The 24,526-nt window shown below is 43.3% G+C and overlaps 2 protein-coding genes across 5 annotated transcripts in view; one reads left to right on the top strand and one right to left on the bottom strand.

Moving 5' to 3' along the window:
• The window catches only part of LG07H22orf23 (linkage group 07 C22orf23 homolog), an 86,201-nt gene extending 64,184 nt beyond the window's left edge, over positions 1-22,017 (bottom strand). For 2 of the 3 annotated variants that reach the window (XM_073592604.1, XM_073592605.1), the window contains exon 1: positions 21,612-22,017. In XM_073592604.1, coding sequence (XP_073448705.1) covers positions 21,612-22,002 — 391 coding nt within the window. In that variant the 5' untranslated portion in view covers positions 22,003-22,017. The remainder of the gene's footprint in view (positions 1-21,611) is intronic. The other variant, XM_073592606.1, reaches the window with a different exon arrangement.
• POLR2F (RNA polymerase II, I and III subunit F) overlaps positions 21,757-24,526 on the top strand; it is a 36,311-nt gene continuing 33,541 nt past the window's right edge. The window contains exon 1 of one of the 2 annotated variants that reach the window (XM_073592608.1): positions 21,757-21,922. In XM_073592608.1, the coding sequence (XP_073448709.1) occupies positions 21,903-21,922 (20 nt within the window). In that variant the 5' untranslated portion in view covers positions 21,757-21,902. The remainder of the gene's footprint in view (positions 21,923-24,526) is intronic. The other variant, XM_073592607.1, reaches the window with a different exon arrangement.

Genomic DNA, 24,526 nt, shown 5'->3' with positions numbered 1-24,526 from the left:
TTCCCTTGAGTTCTATTGGTCGCTACAGGCTCTTCAATTTTCCTTTCATTTAGATTCTCCATCATTTTTACTTCTTTAACCGGGGTACTATTGTTGGAGTTAATAATTACCTCATCAATTTTATTCTGCCATTTGAACACAAGGTCATCATTGAACTCTTTTATATCCCTCTGATATTTTTTTCTCTTCCGTGCAGCCGTTTCTTTATCTTTCTGTTCCATATCTCGATTCAATTGTTTAGATAATGCCATAAATTCTGGTAGTTCTTTAGAAGGTTCCAAGGTAGCTTTAATCTCTTTCATGGTTGTTGAGGAGCCTAATTTTCTTTTGTTTTCTCTTTCTCAAAAATTCAAGCAACTCAAGGCCCTTCTCATTGAAGAATTGAAACCATTCATCTGTTGATTCTTGATCAACCAAACCATCCTTTATAGGTACATCCCAGCGGAGTCTCCTAGGTACTATTTTGTCCTTAACCACTTAACAACCGGCCCATAGCCAAATGACGGCTACAGGGCGGTTGTTTAACTCTGGGAGGACGTCCAGGGACGTCCTCCCAGAATTCTGCTCTCGCGCGCCCCCTAGGGCGCGCACTCGAGAGCATCCATGATCGCCGGGTCCACAGGACCCGGCGCATCACAGATCCCGGTAAATGGCCGCTGATCGCGGCCGTTTACCATGTGATCGCTCCGTCAAATGACGGAGCGATCACATGTAAACAAACCGGCGTCATCTGATGACGCCGGTTCCTCTCCTCCCCCTCTCCTCCCCTCCTGTGTACCGATCGGTACACTGTGACCGAAGAGGCGGATGGATGGATGGCTGCAGCGTTGTGGGCTGCATCTGTATTGCCCACAGCGCTGCACAGAGACATCCAGCCAGCCATCCATCCATCCATGCTCAGCCATCCCTACTACTCTGCATGCCCTGCAATGCTGTGCAATACTCTGCAATTCCCTCTGCAATACCCCGCAATACTCTGCCATACCCTGCAATACTCTGCCATACCCTGCAATACCCCGCAATACTCTGCCATACCCTGCAATACCCCGCAATACTCTGCCATACCCTGCAATACCCCGCAATACTCTGCCATACCCTGCAATACCCCGCAATACTCTGCCATACCCTGCAATACCCCGCAATACTCTGCCATACCCCGCAATACTCTGCCATACCCTGCAATACCCCGCAATACTCTGCCATACCCCGCAATACTCTGCCATACCCTGGAATACCCCGCAATACTCTGCCATACCCCGCAATACTCTGCCATACCCTGGAATACCCCACAATACTCTGCCATACCCTGGAATACCCCACAATACTCTGCCATACCCTGCAATACCCCGCAATACTCTGCCATACCCTGCAATACCCCGCAATACTCTGCCATACCCCGCAATACTCTGCCATACCCTGCAATACCCCGCAATACTCTGCCATACCCCGCAATACTCTGCCATACCCTGGAATACCCCGCAATACTCTGCCATACCCCGCAATACTCTGCCATACCCTGGAATACCCCACAATACTCTGCCATACCCTGGAATACCCCACAATACTCTGCCATACCCTGCAATACCCCGAAATACTCTGCCATACCCTGCAATACCCCGAAATACTCTGCCATACCCTGCAATACCCTGAAATACCCCGCAATACTCTGCCATACCCCGCAATACTCTGCCATACCCCGCAATACTCTGCCAATACCCTGCAATACTCTGCCAATACCCTGCAATACTCTGCCATACCCTGCAATACCCCGCAATACTCTGCCATACCCTGGAATACCCCGCAATACTCTGCCATACCCTGCAATACCCCGCAATACTCTGCCATACCCTGGAATACCCCGCAATACTCTGCCATACCCTGCAATACCCTGAAATACCCTGAAATATCCCGCAATACCCAGCCATACTCTGCAATACTCAGTGATACCCAGCCATACTCTGCCATACCCAGCCATGCTCTGCAATACCCCACAAAAATCTGCAATACTCTGCCATAACCCGCAATACTCTGCCATACCCAGCCATACTCTGCCATACTCTGCAATACCCAGCCATACTCTGCAATACCCAGCCATACTCTGCAATACTCGGTGATACCCAGCCATACTCTGCCATACCCAGTCATACTCGGCGATACTCTGCAATACCCAGCCATGCTCAGCCGTACCCAGCCATGCTCAGTCATACCCAGCCTCTGTATGTGGCCAGGCTGTGGAAGTCTCACACATGTGGTATCGCCGTACTCAGGAATAGTAGGAGAATCTATTTTGGGGGGTCATTTTTGGTATGTACATGCTATGTGTTAGAAATATTGTATAAATGGACAACTTTGTGTTAAAAAAAAAAAAAAGCGTTTTAACCACTTCCCGCCTTCCGTCATACGACGTCCTTGACTTTGTGCGGTGATATCTGAATGATGGGTGCAGCTACAGGCATCATTCAGATATCATCTTTTTCAGCCGGCGATTCCCTACACCATAAGAATGATCGTAGCGGCTGTTACACTGCTTGATCGTTCTTACGGGAGGCGAGAGGGGACGCCCCCCCCTCCCGCCGCCCTCCGGTGCTTCTACCGACTCACCGCTATGATCGAAGCCAGGATCTTTTTTTTTTTTTTTTTTTTTTTATTTCAGGAACAGCCTAGAGGTGAGATGTGGGGTCTTATTGACCCCATATCTCACTGTAAAGAGGACCTGTCATGCCATATTCCTATTACAAGGGATGTTTACATTCCTTGTAATAGGAATAAAAGTGATCAAAAAATTTTTTTTTTTGGAAAAAAGTGTCAAACTAAAATAAATAAAGTAAAATGAACAATAAAAAAAAATAAAAATTTTTTAAAGCGCCCCTGTCCGTGTGCTCGCATGCAGAAGCGAACGCATACGTAAGTCCCGCCCACATATGAAAACGGTGTTCAAACCACACATGTGAGGTATCGCTGCGATCGGTAGAGCGAGAGCAATAATTTTGGTCCTAGACCTCCTCTGTAACTCAAAATTTGTAACCAGTAAAAAATTTTAAAGCGTCGCCTATGGGGATTTTTAAGTGGTGAAGTTTGGCGCCATTCCACAAGCGTGTGCAATTTTGAAAGGTGACATGTTAGGTATCTATTAACTCGGCGTAACTTCATATTTCATATTATGCAAAAACATTGGGCTAACCTTACTGTTTTGTTTTTTTTTAAAGCAAAAAACAGTTTTTTTTCCAAAAAAAACGCGTTCCAAAAATTGCTGCGCAAATATCGTGCGAGATAAAAAGTTGCAATGACCGCTATTGTATTCTCTAGGGTCTTTGCTAAAAAAACATATATAATGTTTTGGGGTTCTATGTAATTTTCTAGCAAATAAATGATGATTTTTACATGTAGGAGAGAAATGTCAGAATTGGCCTGGGTGCTCCAGAACGCCTGAAGGTGCTCCCCTGCATGTTGGGCCTCTGTATGTGGCCACGCTGTGTAAAAGTCTCACACATGTGGTATCGCCATACTCGGGAGTAATAGCAGAATGTGTTTTGGGGTGTAATTTGTGGTATGCATATGCTGTGTGTGAGAAATAACCTGCTAATATGACAATTTTGTGAAAAAAAAAAAAAGAAAAAAAAAAAACTTGATTTTGCAAAGAATTGTGGGAAAAAATGACAACTTCAAAAAACTCATCATGCATCTTTCTAAATACATTGGAATGTCTTCTTTCCAAAAAGGGGTCATTTGGGGGGTATTTGTACTTTTCTGGCATGTTAGGGTCTCAAGAAATGAGATAGGCCGTCAGTACTTCAGGTGTGATCAATTTTCAGATATTGGTACCATAGCTTGTGGACGCTATAACTTTCACAAAGACCAAATAATATACACTAATTTGGGTTATTTTTACCAAAGATATGTAGCGGTATAAATTTTGGCCAAAATATATGAAGAAAAATTACGAATTTTCAAAATTTTATAACAGAAACGAAGAAAAATTTATTTTTTTACAGATTTTTCGGTCTTTTTTCTTTTATAGCGCAAAAAATAAAGAACCCAGCGGTGATTAAATACCACCAAAAGAAAGCTCTATTTGTGTGAAAAAAAGGACAAAAAATTCATATAGATACAGTGTTGCATGACTGAGTAATTGTCATTCAAAATGTGAGAGCACCAAAAGCTGAAAATTGGTCTGGTTATTAAGGGGGTTTAAGTGCCCAGTGGTCAAGTGGTTAATATACTTTTCATGAGTTACCATATCCCACCATGCATTGATTTTCTTCTCCATTAAATGTCCTATCTTTCTGAATCCATTTTCAATATCTCCCACCTGATTGGTTTCTTGTTTGTTAAAAACCAAATCAATGTCTAGAGTTCTATTATCTAGAAACTGAAACACTTCCATGGTATGCAGCACTAGTAGGATAAAGAGTAAGATAGAGATAACGGTACAAGAACTAAGGCGCAAAACCACAACCTCATATGTGAAATAAACAGTACTAAAATCCGGTACCAGATAAAAAAGCTGCCAACATAAATGGGTGCACTCAATACCCTAATACATAATTAATAAAATAAGATAATATGTGGCGCTATTCTACCCCCCCTGTACCACACTGCAGAAAGCAGATATAATCCTAATTTGTCAATCACCTTCCTACCATTCAACAAAGGGAATCTGCGAAGAACTCCAGTGTCTATCTAAATGATGGTGACAAAAAACTAACTTGATGATAAATACATATTGTAAAAATCTGAAAATTTCTTACATACCAACTAATAATAATAAAGTGACTGTGTGCACAAATGTAATTCCTAGTGCAATGACCAAATCAAAAATGACATAAGTGTCAAAAATATTGCAGAATATAGTGACATCAATATGTGGCTGCAAATATATCCCAAACCACTTACTCAAGTGGTAATAAAGTGACTGTGTGCACAAATGTAATTCCTATTAAAATGACCAAATCAAAAAAATGACATAAGTGTATAATACAATATGTAGTGACATAAATACGTGGCTGCAAATATATCCCAAACCACTTACTAAAGTGCAAAAATATTCAGTGTGCAAATGATTCAAATGCTAACGTGTTAAATATCTCATCTCATCAAAATAAAGCAATGCAAATAACCCAAATAAGCAGAAAATATCATAAATAAAAAATCGCAGCCAAAATTGCAGAAAAAAATTCCCTGCAGCAGCACATAAATACTGTTTAAGCAAAAAGTGACAATAGTGCAACAATGTTGAAATAAAAATATAAAAGTCCAAGAAGTGACAATAGTGCAATATAGTCCACACCAATGTTAATGTCATGCAGAATGTGACTTCAGGTGTTCACACAAAAAAGTCTATTTAAAAGGTGCATATGGCAGTGACTTGTGCTGTTCTTCTAATTAGCTTCTGGTGCACACACCAATAGTTCCCCCCAGCCTCTCACCTCCAATAGCGGCCCCCAAATGAGCCAAGTAAGGCAGAAGGATAATGTGATGGTAGAGGAGTTTCCTGCAGCGATACACCTTTCCTGAGGGATGCCCGTGGATCTGGCTCTCCGTCTCACCACTCGCCTCTCACAGCAGTCCCACAGCAGTAGTTGAAAAGACAGGAAAAAACTCCCATAGTGTAGTAATTCAAGTAGCAATTTTTTGAAACAAACGTAGTAACTTACATAGAAGTTTAAGAACAAGCAGTAAAAGCAATGTTGCGGCTTCCGGGTTCGGCCGTCCCCGGGAAGCGTCGGCACCTGGCTCCTCCTACCCTGACGCGTTGCGTCACACCACGTGACTTTCTCAAAGGGATGAGGAGTCCGGTGCCTGCTAGCCAGTTAAAATAGACGTCGCTGTCATAGCAACGGCATACACAAACATAAAAACAATTCTCCGTGCATATTAGATGCACTTGGTGGAAGGTATAGATGATACGTGAGTCCAAATTACTTATTACATGATCAATAATCCTTATTATAAGTAAGACTCAACAAGAGGAACAACATATGCTAATAAAAAATATAAAAATAAAAATAAAAAATGAATAAATCTAATGTCTCATTGACATCTGACATTAAGGGACCGTTTGGCAAAAAATGTCTTAGACCCCCCAAAAAAGAAAAAATTCTCCTTCTTTGAAGGTAAGGGGTTTTATCCATGTAAAAATTGTTATACTTGTAGACACACGAGAGACGATAAGAAGAAAAAATTAAGTTTTAAGTCCACTGTTACAGCACAAAATTATGAGATAGAGGACTTTATCTCGTGTAGGAGTGAAGGGGTTGTCTATCTTTTGGAGTGCCCCTGTCATATCCAATATGTCGGCAGAACCAAGAGGGCACTGTGGATGAGACTAAAAGAGCATGTACGTAATATTAAAAAGAGCTATGATAAGCATAGTTTATCTAAACATTACGCAGAGTACCATAACAGTGACCCTTCATCTCTGAGAGTATGTGGAATAGAAAAATATAAACCCCACTGGAGGGGCGACAATAATCACCTGATTTCTTATATTCTTTATGTCGAGTAAGCTTGATCTCGATTGGCCTAGATGAGAATTCTTCTGTCTTTGAAAAAGCCTGTCCTATTTGCATATCCCTTATGTGCCTTTACTCTATTATATGGGCCTATTGAATTAGTGTTGTTAGGTCCAGGGAGTTGAACTAGTAGTATAGTGTTTTTTCCCATTATATTCGTGTGTTTCTTTGTTATTTTTCCGCTCTTCCTCCCCAGGGATTTATACTGCTGTGGGAAGCTATATCAGTCACCACCAGATGGCGCAGGTGGTGTATGAGCTGTGGGATACTCAGATGTCAATGGGACATTAGATTTATTCATTTTTTATTTTTATTTTTATATTTTTTATTAGCATATGTTGTTCCTCTTGTTGAGTCTTACTTATAATAAGGATTATTGATCATATAATAAGTAATTTGGACTCACGTATCATCTATACCTTCCACCAAGTGCATCTAATATGCACGGAGAATTGTTTTTATGTTTGTGTATGCCGTTGCTATGACAGCGACGTCTATTTTAACTGGCTAGCAGGCACCGGACTCCTCATCCCTTTGAGAAAGTCACGTGGTGTGACGCAACGCGTCAGTGTAGGAGGAGCCAGGTGCCGACGCTTCCCGGGGACGGCCGAACCCGGAAGCCGCAACATTGCTTTTACTGCTTGTTCTTAAACTTCTATGTAAGTTACTACGTTTGTTTCAATAAATTGCTACTTGAATTACTACACTATGGGAGTTTTTTCCTGTCTTTTCAACTACTGCTGTGGGACTGCTGTGAGAGGCGAGTGGTGAGACGGAGAGCCAGATCCACGGGCATCCCTCAGGAAAGGTGTATCGCTGCAGGAAACCCCTCTACCATCACATTATCCTTCTGCCTTACTTGGCTCATTTGGGGGCCGCTATTGGAGGTGAGAGGCTGGGGGGAACTATTGGTGTGTGCACCAGAAGCTAATTAGAAGAACAGCACAAGTCACTGCCATATGCACCTTTTAAATAGACTTTTTTGTGTGAACACCTGAAGTCACATTCTGCATGACATTAACATTGGTGTGGACTATATTGCACTATTGTCACTTCTTGGACTTTTATATTTTTATTTCAACATTGTTGCACTATTGTCACTTTTTGCTTAAACAGTATTTATGTGCTGCTGCGGGGAATTTTTTTCTGCAATTTTGGCTGCGATTTTTTATTTATGATATTTTCTGCTTATTTGGGTTATTTGCATTGCTTTATTTTGATGAGATGAGATATTTAAAGCGGGGTTCCACCCAAATTTTGAACATTATCTCTATGCATTCTCTTCCTTGCCTAGATGCTGACATGCTGTGTAAAAAAATTTAAATCTCTGTAATTACCTTTTTTTTTCTAATCTTCTTAGCACTTCCTGGTTTTCCTCCCATGGGAGTAGGCGTGTTTCTAGCCTCTCCCAGACCTCCCACAGTCCTCTGGGAGCTAGTCTCAGGCTTCCCAGCATGCATTGTGCAACAGCGGCATCACAACATCTCGGTGAATGCTGGGAGCACAGCATTCACTGCATCCAGGAAATACATGCTTGTGGGCTTCAAATGCCCACAATGAAGATGGAAACCGCCTTCAGTGAATTTTATAAGTTATTCTTTACAACGAAATCGGACACAGGCGGACTTATTACACAGAACATGTGAGTAGATAATCATGAGAAGAAAAGTTTGAGAATGAACTCCAAAAAAAAAAACGATAGATAGGTGGACCCCCGCTTTAACACGTTAGCATTTGAATCATTTGCACACTGAATATTTTTGCACTTTAGTAAGTGGTTTGGGATATATTTGCAGCCACGTATTTATGTCACTACATATTGTATTATACACTTATGTTACATAGTAGGTGAGGTTGAAAAAAGACACAAGTCCATCAAGTCCAACCTATGTGTGTGATTATGTGTCAGTATTACATTACATATCCCTGTATATTGCGGTCATTCAGGTGATTATCTAATAGTTTCTTGAAGCTATCAATGCTCCCCGCTGAGACCACTGCCTGTGGAAGGGAATTCCACATCCTTGCCGCTCTTACAGTAAAGAACCCTCTACGTAGTTTAAGGTTAAACCTCTTTTCTTCTAATTGTAATGAGTGGCCACAAGTCTTATTAAACTCTCTTCTGCGAAAAAGTTTTATCCCTATTTTGGGGTCACCAGTACAGTATTTGTAACCTTTCCTCATAACTAAGATCCTCCAGACCCTTTATTAGCTTTGTTGCCCTTCTTTGTACTCGCTCCATTTGCAGTACGTCCCTCCTGAGGTCTGGTGCCCAGAACTGGACAGCATACTCCAGGTGCGGCCGGACCAGAGTCTTGTAGAGCGGGAGAATTATCGTTTTATCTCTGCAGTTGATCCCCCTTTTAATGCATGCCAATATTCTGTTTGCTTTATTAGCAGCAGCTTGGCATTGCATGCCATTGCTGAGCCTATCATCCACTAGGACCCCCAGGTCCTTTTCCATCCTAGATTCCCCCAGAGGTTCTCCCCCCAGTGTATAGATTGCATTCATATTTTGCCACCCAAATGCATTATTTTACATTTTTCTACATTGAACCTCATTTGCCATGTAGTCGCCCACCCCATTAATTTGTTGAGGTCTTTTTGCAAGATTTCCAAATCCTGCGGAGAAGTTATTGCCCTGCTTAGCTTAGTATCGTCTGCAAATACAGAGATTGAACTGTTTATCCCATTCTCCAGGTCGTTTATGAACAAATTAAATAGGATTGGTCCCAGCACAGAACCCTGGGGAACCCCACTACCCACCCCTGACCATTCTGAGTACTCCCCATTTATCACCACCCTCTGAACACGCCCTTGTAGCCAGTTTTCAATCCATGTACTCACCCTATGGTCCATGCCAACGCACCTTATTTTGTACAGTAAACGTTTATGGGGAACTATGTCAAATGCTTTCGCAAAATCCAGATACACCACGTCTACGGGCCTTCCTTTATCTAGATGGCAACTCACCTCCTCATAGAAGGTTAATAGGTTGGTTTGGCAAGAACGATTTTTCATGAATCCATGCTGATTACTGCTAATGATATCATTCTTATTACTAAAATCTTGTATATAGTCCCTTATCATCCCCTCGAAGAGTTTACATACTATTGATGTTAGGCTAACTGGTCTGTAATTCCCAGGGATGTTTTTTGGGCCCTTTTTAAATATTGGTGCTACATTGACTTTTCTCCAATCAGCTGGTACCATTCCAGTCAATAGACTGTCTGTAAAAATTAGGAACAACGGTCTGGCAATCTGACTGAGTTCCCTAAGTACCCTAGGATGCAAGCCATCTGGTCCCGGTGATTTATTAATGTTAAGTTTCTCAAGTCTAATTTTAATTCCATCCTCTGTTAACCATGTAGGTGCTTCCTGTGTTGTGTCATGAAGATAAACGCTGCAGTTTTGGTTACTGAAGCCCCCCGATTCACTCGTGAAGACTGAGGAGAAGAATAAATTCAATACCTTTGCCATCTCCCCATCCTTTGTAACCAGATGTCCTTCCTCATTCTTTATGGGGCCAATATGGTCTGTCCTCCCTTTTTTACTGTTTACATACTTAAAGAATTTCTTGGGATTTTTTTTGCTCTCCTCCGCTATGTGTCTTTCATGTTCTATCTTAGCCATCCTAATTGCACCCTTACATTTCTTATTGCATTCTTTATAAATTCTGAATGCTGAGGATGATCCCTCAACCTTGTATTTTTTGAAGGCCTTCTCCTTTGCTTTTACATGCATTTTTACATTGGAGTTAAGCCATCCAGGATGTTTGTTCGCTCTTTTAAATTTATTACCCAATGGGATACATTGGCTAATGCCCTTATTTAATATGGTCTTAAAGCAAACCCATCTCTCCTCCGTATTCTTTGTTCCTAATATTTTATCCCAATTTATGCCTTTTAGCAATGTTTGTAGCATTTTTTTGATTTTTTTGATTTGGTCATTTTAATAGGAATTACATTTGTGCACACAGTCACTTTATTACCACTTGAGTAAGTGGTTTGGGATATATTTGCAGCCACATATTGATGTCACTATATTCTGTAATATTTTTGACACTTATGTCATTTTTGATTTGGTCATTGCACTAGGAATTACATTTGTGCACACAGTCACTTTATTATTATTAGTTGGTATGTAAGAAATTTTCAGATTTTTACAATATGTATTTATCATCAAGTTAGTTTTTTGTCACCATCATTTAGATAGACACTGGAGTTCTTCGCAGATTCCCTTTGTTGAATGGTAGGAAGGTGATTGACAAATTAGGATTATATCTGCTTTCTGCAGTGTGGTACAGGGGGGGTAGAATAGCGCCACATATTATCTTATTTTATTAATGGCGTCTGTAGTTACCACTCTCCAGGCTGCTGGTGGAAAAGATTTTCCCTTTCTCAAATTGCTGGTTCTTAACCACCAAGAGAGGTTCCATTGTACCTGCGGAGATAGAACCACAGGATGATCTAAGGTTCGAGCAGACCTGTCCCAGGCTTCCAGAATACTGTACTGGAACACCCTGGAGTGGAACTGTGCATATGGAATTGCTTTGAAGGATGACACCATCTTGCCCAGCAACCTCATGCACAGCCGAATAGACGGTCTTGGTTCTTTTTTCACCCTCTGGACGAGTTCCACTATGGAAACGATCTTTAAGGGGGGTAAAAACACCCTTTCTTGGGCAGTGTCCAAGACCAGACCCAGATACACCATGACTTGAGTCGGACAAAGGGCTGATTTGTCCACATTTAGAATCCAACCTAGGCGTTGTAAAACCTGCACTGTTCTTGACACGTTTTGGATCAGGATGGGGCAAGAGCAATCCCTCAGGAGAAGATTGTCCAGATATCCTACCACGGAGGTTTTCTGGGACCTTAGGGATGCCAACACCGAGGCCAGAATCTTTGTGAAAACCCTGGGGGCCGTGGCTAGACCTAATGGCAGTGCCACGAATTGAAAATGACAGCCCTCTACTGCAAAACGCAGAAACCTTTGATGTGGACTGAAGATCGGCACATGAAGGTACGCGTCCTTGATATCTATGGACGCTAAATAATCTCCTTTTCTCAGAGATCTTATTATTGAACGAGCCGACTCCATACGGAAGGACCGGACGTTTACAAAGAGGTTGAGAGCCTTGAGGTCCAGAATGGGCCTTACCTCCCCATTTGGTTTCGGCACGGTGAAAAGGTTTGAGTAAAACCCCTTGAATCTTTCTTCGTGCGGAACCTTGACAATTACCCCCTGCTTCTGCAGATGCTGCAAAGCTAGGAACAGGCATTTCTTTTTCTCTGGATCCGACGGGACCCTTGAGTACAGAAAACGGTCTGGAGGAATTTCCCGGAACTCTATTCTGTAACCCTGTGTCACTGTGGAAATGACCCATTTGTCTTGGACCAGTTCTTCCCAGGCATCCAAAAACAGTCGAAGCCTGCCCCCCACCCGTGAGAGTGGGGGCGCCCCTTCACAAGGTTGACTTGGAATTGGACTTGGCTGGCTTTTGGGTCCAGGGCTTCCTCTGACCCTGAGGTCTTTTAAACCCAGACGGCTGAGGCCGTCGATACCGCTTGGGGGAAGAAGCACTAGGCCCTGGAGCATTGGGAATTTTAAAGGAGGGTTGCTTACTTCTCCTTTTAATAGGAAGTAAGGCACTCTTTCCTCCTGAGATCTTTTGGATATATTTATCCAGATCCTCGCCAAACAAGCGTTCTCCATTGAATGGGAAAGCTGCGAGTAGGCTTTTGCATGGCGTCTCAGCAGACCAGTTCTTTAGCCACAAGACCCTGCGCATATGTATTGACAGCAACGCAAAACAAGACATCTGCTGGATTGAGTTTTTCAATGCGTCCACTGCAAAACATAAAGCATGAGGAAGCTCCGATAATTTCTCGGTAGGTTCCTCCTGGCAAGGTAGGTTTTTAATCAACCTTTTAAAGCGGTCTTTTAGGGATTGGCAAATCCCAATAGCTGCAACTGCTGGCTGAACTGATGCACCAGCCACCGCAAAAGAGGCTTTTAAAAAGGACTCTAGCTTTTTATCGGCCGGATCCTTAAATACCTGGGCATTATCCACTGGACAGGTTAACCCCTTCCCGCCGACCTTACGCAGATATGCGTGCTCGAATTTCCGGGGTTATACCGGGATGATGCCCGCAGCTGCAGGTACCGTTGTTTACAGCGGGCGATCGGCTACCCGTGTATAACAACCGATGCGGCTAAAAGCCGCTCGGCTGTTATACCGGAGGAGCGGGAGGGGACATCCCCCCCTCCCGCCGCCTCCCGCCGCTGTTACCGGGCCTCCCGTGCGATCGGGAGGCCCGGTGTCCATTCGGCTGCCTTCGGCGGCTGGGGGCGGGCTGGAACGAAGCTGTGAGCGGCTTCGTTCCAGCCTTCTCGTTGTAAACGCGGAAGCGACGTCATGACGTCACTTCCCGTTTACTCGGCTGCCAATGGCGCCGAATTTAAAAAAGTACACAGTATTCAGAATCGCCGTTTTCGGCGATCTGAATACTTTGAAGTGTAAAGGAGGGATCGGGGGTCTTTAAGACCCCGAATCCCTCCATAAAGAGTACCTGTCACCACCTATTACTGTCACAAGGGATGTTTACATTGCTTGTGACAGCAATAAAAGTAAAAAAAAAAAAAAATTTTTTTTAAACACAATTTATAAAGTACAAAAATAAATAAAAAAAAAAAATAAAAAAAAAAAAAAAAAATTTTTTAAAGTGCCCCTGTCCCCGCGAGCTCGCACAGCGAAGAAAACGCATACGGAAGTCGCGCCCGCATATGTAAACGGTATTCAAACCACACATGTGAGGTATCGCCGTGATCGTCAGAGCGAGAGCAATAATTCTAGCCCTAGATCTCCTCTGTAGCTCAAACCTGGTAACCGTAAAAATTTTTTAAAGCGTCGCCTATGGAAATTCATAGGTACCGTAGTTCGTCGCCATTCCACAAGTGCGTGCAATTATAAAGGGTGACATGTTTGGTATCTATTTACTCGGCGTAACATCATCTTTCACATTATACAAAAAAATTGGGGTAACTTTACTGTTTGGATTTTTTAAAATTCATGAAAGTGTCACTTTTCCAAAAATTTGCGTTTAAAACACCGCTGCACAAATACCGTGTGATAAAAAATATTGCAACAATCGCCATTTTATTCTCTAGATTCTCTGCTAAAAATATATATATAATGTTTGGGGGTTCTAAGTAATTTTCTAGCAAAAAATACGGATTTTAACTTGTAAACACCAAATTTCAAAAATAGGCTTAGTCATGAAAGGGTTAAACTCTTATTAACTGAAGAAATGGCGGCATCCACCAAAGGTGTATCCCATTTCTTCCTGAACTTTTCCTCCATAGGATATAAGAGAGAAAACCTTTTTGGAGGTAAGTATATCCTGTCAGGATGATCCCAGTCTGTGTAAACCACCTGCTCCAATAATGGATGCAAAGGGAACACTTGGGAACCTTGCTGCGGTCGCAGAGATCCCAAAGTAGAACAGGAGAGTCCAGACTCCTGAACCGGGGGTAACTTAAACCCAACTCGTACCATTTCCGTCAGATTGGATAAACAATTTTTGGGAATGGGAGGCTGAAATTGGCTCCTCTGAACCGGAGTCCTCTGCTGAGGATTCTTCAGCCTCTCCTTCCTCCCGGTCTTTAATGGCCACCTCCTCCAAATCCTCTGCCCACTCTGGTTCTAGATCACCTGAACTTATCTGGCTATAAAAGAGTCCTGGTGCTCTAGTGATTCTCCACTTGGCCCAAGCTCAGGAGAGGGAGATCTATTACGCTTCTTCCCTCCCTGTGCTACAGAGGCAATCATACCAGCTATCTTTGCCTTCAAGGCCCGCTAAGGCAGATGCCAAATCATCCTTTGTAACTTAAGCCAAGGCAGGAATATTGGTAGTGGCCACTATGCCTGACAAATGCAATGGCTCAGCCAGGCCAGATGCCGCAGGTCTTTCAGGGGAGACTGAGGCTGCATCAGCATGGGGTTGGTCTCCTGTTTTCAAGGGAGGTACTCTTACCCCTGTGCTTGCCCTGCTCCCTGTAACTCGTTTTCTGGAAGACATCGCTTACATACGAGGAAAAAAAGTACTCCCCACAAGCTGTAACCAGCGTATCAACCTGTCGCAACTGTGTCCAAAAACCCTCAGACTCACGTGCCCCAGTATCGCTCTATGCTGTCCCAGCGCACGCCAGGAACTCCAGGTCTTATAAAGCCTAATTTGACAGTGCACTGGGCACGCGCGTCCATGCGATCAGCGGCATGCACGTCGCACCCGCCGTGCCCTGACGCCCAGCGCGTATGCGGCGCATCTGCGATGCGCACACCAGCGGCGCACACCGACAGCGCGCACACCAGGGGCGCACGCGCACACCGTCGGCGCGTACGCAGCGCATGCGCACCCCCGTGCATGCCCCGCCATAAGTGCACACCATACCAGTCAATCCGTAACATCCAAGACACAAGTTACTGAGGTTTTCCAGCAGAAACAGAGGGAAATATATATTAAAATTCCCAGAGGGAGTACTCACCGTCCCAAGCAGGGCCTGTTTTTCCAGGCCCAATCCTCCACCATCACTGCGGGCAGCGCCTCTGAGGACCTTCAAGGACCGGGTCCCCCATTCTTTGGGGTCCACACCCTTGGACCTGTAAGGCACCCTTCTGGTTTACCTTGGGCAAGTTTGACCAGGAATACCAACTTAACAAGGGTCCAGCGCCATATAGGACATGTTACAGGCAAAACCTCGCTCTTGAACCGAGGCTAGGGTACCATCCACTTTAGCTTTCTTATGCCATCTGAATGGATCCGATTATAACGTCCTCACTGGGACATCATTGAAGAATTTTGAAGAGCTTCAACAGCCATGACCATCACCTTCAAGACACTGGCGAAAAAACTGAGGTACTTCCTGTATAGGAGGGGTTATATAGGAGGAACCATCTTACTACTGGTTGCCAGTGTCCAATTACCTAAAGGTAGCATATAACCCAAATAGTCGTTATTATGGTGCTCTGTGTCCCGTGATGTACGATAAAGAAAAAAACGTTTTACTTAGTTTCCGTCATAAAATGTTGTTTTCTCCTTCACTGACGGGCGCTGATGCATGAAAAGATGCAAAATGCATGAAAACTGCATGCAAAAACGCATAAAAAACAACATCAGAAACAAGCGTGTTTGACCCCCAGACTGCAAAGCTGAGGGTTCATTTTTTCTGATGAGTGGGGATATGAGAGGGGAGTAAGGCACCTGGCACAGCATGTTTAAATGAAGCACCTCAGCACCTTTTTAGATATTTTTGGAGCACCGAGCACTTTATAAGAGACTGTTGTGTAAAGGTTTTTTGTTTTTTGTCACATAAATAATTTTTTGGCATTGTATTATTCTAAACTGCAAACACTGTATTATTTCAATTTTGATTGGAGGTGATTTAGCACTTGGTGGACAGCAATGGCTCCTGCTGCTCTCAATTTTGTCCTGTGAAAAGAGAAACAGAGACCAGCACTGCTGCAAATGGGCACAGCGCTGGATTGAGAGAGGACTCAGGTAAGTATTTGAGGAGGGGACAGCAAATGGACTTTTTTTTTTTTTTACCTTAATGCAGGTAATGCATTACAGCAAAAAAAACCTACCACAAGTAAAACTTAACACTAGTTAAGGCAGTTATGTATTCATAAAAAATACATTAAAAGGCTCCAGTCATATTTCTGAAAACTAAAAGTCAGCAGCTACAAAAACTGTAACTGCTGACTTTTAATAAACAGACACTCACCTGTCCCATGATCCAGTGCTGTGTTCACCACAGCCATTTTTATCACTGAGCTTGGGTCCCTGGCGCCAGCATCTTACCTGTGAGCACCCAGCTGTGACAGCTTGTGGCTTCCTGCCGCCTGCCCACTGCGCATGCGCGAGCCGTGCTGCGCTTTGTGAATGGTCCTGCAGTCGTTTGGGACCTCTGACGTGTCCCAGACGACTGCAGGGAGGGAGGGATACTAGGGAATCCAAACAGAAGTGGGAGCTGGTACTTGTCAAAACCAGGTCATTGCCCCCACCCCCACAATAAAAATGTGCCAAATATTGCAGAGGAAGAGGAACAGCAGAACTTCCCCTTTTGGGTGACATTCTGCTTTAAGTTGGAACTAAAGTCGCACACAAGAATACTCAGTTTTGTGAAGCAAGAATGCATTGTTTTTTTGTATTATTATATAAAAAAAAAAACTTTGTATGTTGTTTACCCTGCCCTGTGCTCATCCTGTAAACTCTTTGTATGATGTTTCTGGGGATGTGTGCGCCCTCTAGTGTTACAGCAATGACTTTAGTAGAGCATATCACAGTACTCTGTGTTGACATGGCTGCCTTTAGTCCAACTCTGGAGGGCAGTAAAAAGGTGTCCATGCCACAGAAAAATGCCTGTAGGTTTGCCTTACTAATAGGATCACCAGCAAAAGGATAGTAAATATATAAAAATGATTAAAATTTTGGACATTACAGAAGCATTTGCAACAATATATTTCGATTTACGTTCAAAGTCCAGCTTTTTAAAACTAAATAAGTAAATGCACTCATATTTTCAAAAAAAATGGGCATTTATTATTATTATTATTATTTTTTTTTTTTTTTTTGCATAGGAGCCTGCAAAGATCTGCATTTGCATTCAGTGGATCACAGGTGCAAGGAACAAGCTCCTGCGGGCTCTTTCTGCAGCTTCTGGTCTGTATCGGAGTACGGACCTTCGGTTACAGGACTGCAGGAAGTGTCAATGAACTACTATTTCAGTGATCTGCATTTGTTTTCCACTGATAAATATGAGTTCCTCTGCCATGGTAAAAGACTGGACAGATTTCTGTGAATGAATGACGTGCCTGTGCAGGTGGAAGGCTACTTTCACACTGAGTCGCTTTACAGGCGCTACAGCGCTAAAAATAGCGCCTGTAAAGCGCCTCTCCTGTGTCTCCAGTGTGAAAGCCCAAGGGGTGAGGGGTGTGAAAGCCCGAGGGCTTTCACACTGGAGCGGTGCGCTTACAGGACGGTCAAAATAGTCCTGCAAGCCGCATCTTTGCAGCTCTCTAGCAGCGGTGTATTCACCGCTCTTAAAGCGCCCCTTCCCATTGAAAACAATGGGGCAGCGCGGCAAACCCGCCGGCAAAGCGCTGCTGCAGTGGCCCTTTGTGGGTGATTTTAACCCTTTTTCAGCTGCTAGCGGGGGTTAAAACCGCCCCGGGGTTCACACTAGAACACGGAGCGGCTCACAGCAGGGGTCCGGTGCATCTCCATTCACCGTTTCAGGTGTGATTTCAGCCCAAGGTTTTGGCTGAATTCTGACCTGAAATGGACCAAAAGACGCACAGGACTCCTGTGCAATTCGCACTGGAGCCGCTGTGGAGATGTGTGAACCGGCTCCATAGAAAGCCGGTCACAATCTTCTGCTATGCGAATTGGATGCGTTGTAACCCGCATCCAATTTGAAATAGAGTGAACCCAGTCTTATCCATCTGTTGCTGTTTCTACATTGTCCAATAAGAGTCTTGGGGTAGGGAGGTGAGATGGCTACACTGCTCTAATTTCGGTAGAAAAAGGTTAGGTCATCTGCTACTTGGCTGTGCTCTCTGAATAATCAGAATGGTCAGATTTTTTTATGTTTATTGAGTGCACACACAAGTCAAGGCTGGGGTACCATGGGGCAGCAGCAAGATGATGGTGGCTTTTTCTATGCTGATTGGTTGCTATAGGTTAATGCACTAAATTGGTGCTTTTATTGAATAAAATTGATGAACATGTGGAAATCCTGTGATACAGTTTATCCTGCTGAACGTGCAAAAATTCAAACCATCTATGGTAGGCCTAAGGAGGCACTTTTCTACTGACCACCAATATAGAGGGACCCTTCTCTACCAGAGAAAAAAATTGTGTAGAATAATACTTGGCTATGTGTTTTTCTGTGTTTTCTTTCTGACAGTTTGGGAGTAGGCAGTTGCATTAATTACTTGTCGCCCGCGCTATAGCCGAAAGATGGCTACAGCGCGGGCCTTAATTGCCAGGCGGGGCGCGCTCTGTGATCACCGAGTCCATGAGACTTGGCCGATCACAGATCCAAGTAAGGCGTCAATCCCGACCCCTTACTACATGATCAGCTGTCAGCCAATGACGGCTGATCACGTGATGTAAACAGAAGCTCGGTAATCTGTATTTTTTTTTACCTCACGCTGTCAGCATGACGGCAAAAAAAAGCCGATCGCCAGCTTCTGTCAGGGGGACATCGATCCCTCACACAGAAAGCCGTGGCTGCATTTTCTGTGCCCACCAGTGTCAGCTGCCAGTGCCCACTGTGCCACCTACCAGTGCCACCTATCAGTAACCACCAGTGCCACCTACTAGTGCCTACAGTGCCACCCATCAATGCCCACCAGTGCTACCAATCAATGCCCATCAGTGTCTCATAATCAGTGCCACAGAGCAGTGCTGCCTATCAGTATCACCTACCAGTGATCATCAGTGCCCATGAGTGTCACCTATCAGTGCCGCTTATCAGTGCCCATCAGTGCCACCTATCAGTGCCCATTAGTGCCGCCTTATCATTGCCTATCATTGCCTATCAGTGCCCATCAGTGCAGCCTCATAAGCGCACATCCGTGAAGGAGAAAAATTACCTGTTTTCAAAATTTTATAACAAACTATGAAACAGTTTTGTTCTTTTTTCAAAATTTTCTGTCCTTTTTTGTTTTAGTTAGCAAAAAATAAAAAACCCAGCAGCAATTAAATACCACCAAAAGAAAGCTCTATCTGTGTGAAAAAAATGATAAAAATGTCATTTATGTAAACTATAGCATGACCGTGCAATTGTCATTCAAAGAGTGACAGTGCTGAAAGTTAAAAATTGGTTTGGGCAGGAGGGGGGTTTAAGTGCCCAGTAAGCAAGTGGTTAAAAAAAATACAATGGAAAATTAACAAGGGACACCAACATAGTTGTATCTTTGATCTTAAAAACTCAGGAATAATGGTGTTGTGGTGACTTCCCCAAAAAATCTAACAACACCTATAATATTAATATTATTTATATCACTACAAAACAAATGCCTTTTAAAATACGTTTAGCAAAACTTCATCAGTATCACCAGTAAAGCAGCTTCATTATTATCCCAGTAAAGAAGATGAGAATGTGCGCTGCATTTTGACATTTCATCAATTGCCGCGTCACGAATGTTAGTTCTAGATTGCGAGCGGTAGTTTACAAGACTGAACTCTTCCCAGTCGTTCCTTGATTCCGATCATGCATATCTGTGCTTTTGTGTGACAATTTCTGTACTGACCATCCAAAAATCAGATGTTGAGTTCACATCCGATAAAAATTTTATGGGCAGCTTTTGTCTGACGGAAAAGTCAAATCGGCCGTCGAAAGCACCGTACTAACGATCCGAAAATCCACAAACCGCGCGTCTTACAAATTTTCCCATCTGATTTTCGTATCGTGTGTACGGGCCTTTAGGCTGGATTCACACCATTGTGTTAGTGCTTGATATGGGCTTTTCTATTGAACTCAATGAAAATGCTGTGTTAAGATGTGTGTCCTGATGCATTACTATTTATTATTATAATACAGGATCTTTATAGCGCCAACAGTTTGGGCAGCGCCTTACGTGGGGGCAAACAGTACAGTTACAATACAATTCAATACAGGAGGAATCAGAGGGCTCTGCTCCTTGGACACTATAAGGGCCTATGCACGTTTATGTGTTTGGACACTTGTCATCATCCAATACAAACTGAATTGCAACACGCATTGAAAACGCTCAACAATGCATGTTAACACATGCTGACATGCATCAATGTTGTGGGTCCCAGTGATGCGTTCAATTAATTTTTAACCACTTCCTTCCCCAGCCATAGTCAAATGACGTCTGCAGGAGGGATCTCCCATCCTGAGCAGGCATCATATGATGTCCTCGCTTCCTGGCCATCTAGGGGGCGCGCGTCACTCAGGAGCCAATGCATGTGCGCGGCAGCCGCGATGTCCGCTGGGCACCCGCGATTGCCAGTAATACAAAGCAGGGAGTGTAAACACTCAGATCCACGTTCTGTCAGGGCAGAGGAGACCGATGGTGCGTTCCCAGTACAGAGGAACACCGATCGGTCTCCTCCCCTTGTGAGTCCCCCTACAGTTCGAATCACTCCCTAGGTACCACATTTAACCCCTTGATCGCCCCCTAGTGATAACCCCTTCCCTGCCAGTCACATTTACACAGTAATCAGTGCATATTTATAGCACTGATCGTTGTATAAATGACAATGGTCCTAAAATAGTGTCAAAAGTGTCCGATATGTCCGCCTCAATGTCAAAGGCACGATAAAAATCGCTGATCACCGACAATCCTAGTAAAAAAAAAAAAATAATAAAAATGCCATAAATCTATCCCTTATTTTGTAGATGCTATAACTTTTGCGCAAACCAATCAATATACGCTTACTGCTAATTTTTTACCAAAAATATGTAGAAGAATACATATCGGCCTAAACTGAGGAAAAAATATTTTATATTTTATAAAATTGGGATATTTATTATAGCCAAAAGTAAAATATATTGTGTTTTTTTTTCAAACTTGTCACTCTTCTTTTGTTTATAGCGCAAGAAATAAAAACCGCAGAGGCGATCAAATACCACCGAAAGAAAGCTCTATTTGTGGGGAAAAAATGATCAGAATGTAATTTGTGTACGGTGTTGCATGACGGCGCAACTGTCATTCAAAGTGTGACAGTGCTGAAAGCTGACAATTGGCCTGAGCAGAAAGGGGGTAAAAATGCCCTGTATTGAAGTGGTTAAAGAAAAACACATCAGGTGCCCACAATGTAAAAATAGTACCTGTAGGAAAGTGTTTCGGGTCCCATCAATATCATGCTACGGGGCCCTGAAATGCCATTACACCCCTGTAACTATTCCAGTCACGTATGTGAATCTACTGTACAGGGACAGCAACTGCAAAATGTACTGAAAATGTAGAAATGAATCTATTCTATAGCATAGAACAACAACTGGAATCTGTATAGAAACATGTAGATTAGAAAGACGGTGCTCCCCGTCCGCACATACCTCTATTAGAACGAATAAAACGCCGTAAACTCTCACTATTCGATAACCCCAGGTAGATGTTTTCTGTTTCCGTAGAAACAAGACGGGGCGGGATCAAAGTTTGTTTGTAGGTAGGCGGGGCGATAAAGTAGGTCGTTGTGTTCCGTTTCCTGCTCCAGGTGAAGCCTGTGGGTGGGGCATGGTGCGTACACAATTCCTTTTCCGGTCCCGGTGTGTCCGCTTTTCCTGAGCAGCCGCTAGTTGTGTTCGAGGTACAGGAAGGAGAGGAGCTGACTGAACGGCGGCGGAGTGATGTCGGATAACGAGGACAAGTGAGCATGTTAATTAGCGGACGTTGTTTAGCGCCATGTGTGAGGGAAGCCGTTGTGTTCTCTGCTTGTGCTTTATACATGCGGCTCCATAACTAGCCATGTGCCTGTACATTCCCTATCCTGTAGGTTAGGTAATCGAACGTCTCCGCCTTTTATAGTTGTATTATGGAGAAACACCTAAAAGCAGAACTTTCTATTTTGGGTGGAGTAAGGAAGGGTTAGAACCTCGGGCAGCGTTGTTTGCCATCTCTGTCCCATTTGAGGAGATTTTTTTTTTTTTTTTTTTTTTTTTTTTTCCATAACCACAATAGGAAGTGAGAGGAAATCCCACCAAAGTACCAAAGTGAATAAGTTTCTGATTGTCACCAGAACTGGTGTCACCATTGGATAATTCCCCCTTCATTCCTATTTTGGTGACTACTAAAAATGTGTGGTTTTCCTTCACATTCAGTGACAACAGTCACCAGGACAGACAGGGGGAATCTACCTAAGGTCACAGACCTAGTTAGGGTCAGTGGAAAAATAATGTTCACACTGATCTGTGTTTTGTTTTTTTTTTTTTTTGTAAAACAAATTGCAATAGTCGTTAACTTTTGCGCAAATCAAAAAAATGTTGCGTCTACAAAATAGGGGATAGTTTTAGGGACTTTTATTTTTCTTTTACAGGTAATGGTGGCGATCTGTTTTTGTTTTTTTGTTTTTTTTGCATGACTATGACTGCGACATTGTGGCGCACAAATCTGACCCCAGATTACACTTTTTTGGGGGTACCAGTGACCTTATTACACTGATCAGTGCTATAAAAAATGCACTGATCAATGTGAAAATGACACTTGCAGGAAAGGAGTTAACACTAGGGGGCAATCAAGGGGTTAAGTGTGTTCCCTCTGCATTTTCTAACTGTAGGGGGATGGGCTTACTGAAACCTGACAGAGAGCACTGTTCCCGATCACTGGGAGCAGTAGATCCTTGTGGTGTCACTAGGCAGAACGGGGAAATGCCTTGTTTACATAGACAGTTGCCTCTCGCTGTGATCGCGGGTCTCCGGCAGACTTCGAGTCCACGGAACCCGCAGCAGGCTTTTACGGACTCTGAAGTACAAGTACGTCATACTATGGCAGGTTGGCTCTCCTGCGCAAACTATCTGCGTGAGCAGGTCAGCAATTGGTTAAAGTGAGTGTAAATCCTCACCCCACCCACCCCCCTCCTTTTTTTTTTTTTGTGTGATTATGTTCCTTCTGTTCTCAGCTTCATAAGAGTTGGGGGAAGAGAAACAGCAGTACACTGAGCTTTCTAGTGAAAGGCTGTGTGGGGGTGTGTCAGGACAAGTCTGATCATTAGAGGAGGGCAGGCTGAGTTCCCAGCATAGCTAGAGAACTAACCACACTGTGCTCTCGTGCCTAGTGTGGTCAGTTTTTAATAGGAAAGCAGAGTGACTGGCAGGAACACCAGGAATTTTACACAAAGGAAGCAATACAAAAAGAACGGGATATTTTTCATAAAAGTACGTTGTACAGCAGGCGCATATCAGGAATATGAAATGATGGGTTTACATATTCAACCACTTGCTGACCGCCCTGTAGCAGTAAAACTGCTAACAGCAGCTGTGCGCAGCATCATATGTGTATATGTACATGTTATCTCGCACTTCTGCCTGCAGGGGTTCACAGCAGAATCTGATCTGCGGGCGTCGGGCACTCATTGTCTTCCAGCACCCGCCTATCATCGGGCAGAGAATCACAGTGGAGCACTGCCTATGTAAACAAGGCTCAGTTCCGTTCTGATAAGGGCGATGGTATGAATTCTGTGTTCCTGCATAGCAGGGACTCAAATCCATTTCTTCCCCTAGTAAAAGCAGCGCACATAGTAAACACTGGCTAAGCACACATTTAACCCTTTGTTTGCCCTAGATGTTTAACCCCTTCCCAACCAGTAGTACAGTGACAGTGCATATTTTTAGCACTAATTGCTGTATTCGTGTCAGTGGTTCTCACAAAGTGTCAAAAGTATCAGTCTCCGATTGTCTGCCGCAATATCGCAGTCCCGCTATAAGTCGTTGATCACTGCCATTACTAGTATAAAAAAAATAAATGAATAAAAATCACTTATTGGGATTTTTTTTCTATCAAAAAAAGGAGCAGAATGCATATTGACCTAAATTTATAGACTTTTTTTTTGCTATTGGAATATATATATATATAATTTTTTTTTTTTTCAAAACTGTCTTGTTTTTTTGTTTATAACACATAAAATAAAAACTGCAGTGGTGATCAAATACCACCAACAGAAATCTCTATTTTTTGGGGGGGAAAAAAATGGCATAAATTTTATTTGGGTACAGTGTTTCATGACCTCGCAATTGATAAAGTAACGCAGTGCCGGATCAAAAAAAAAAAGTGGCCTGGTTGTGAAGGGGGGTTAATCTTCCGGAGGTGAAGTGGTTAAAGCAGAACTAAACTTGCCTTCTCTCCTAATGGTTTGGATCCCTCCCCAGTGTTCAGGCATCTATATTGGCCGGCATGGAATAACACAACTCCTCCACGGGAGGCAGTTATCCCAAAACAAGGGGCGCGTGTCAGTCTGACATACCGCAACCCTGGTCTA

This window comes from Aquarana catesbeiana, linkage group LG07 (genome assembly GCF_042186555.1).
Source record: "Aquarana catesbeiana isolate 2022-GZ linkage group LG07, ASM4218655v1, whole genome shotgun sequence".
Classification (NCBI taxonomy): domain Eukaryota; kingdom Metazoa; phylum Chordata; class Amphibia; order Anura; family Ranidae; genus Aquarana; species Aquarana catesbeiana.
This window is presented reverse-complemented; position numbering and strand designations above follow the sequence as displayed.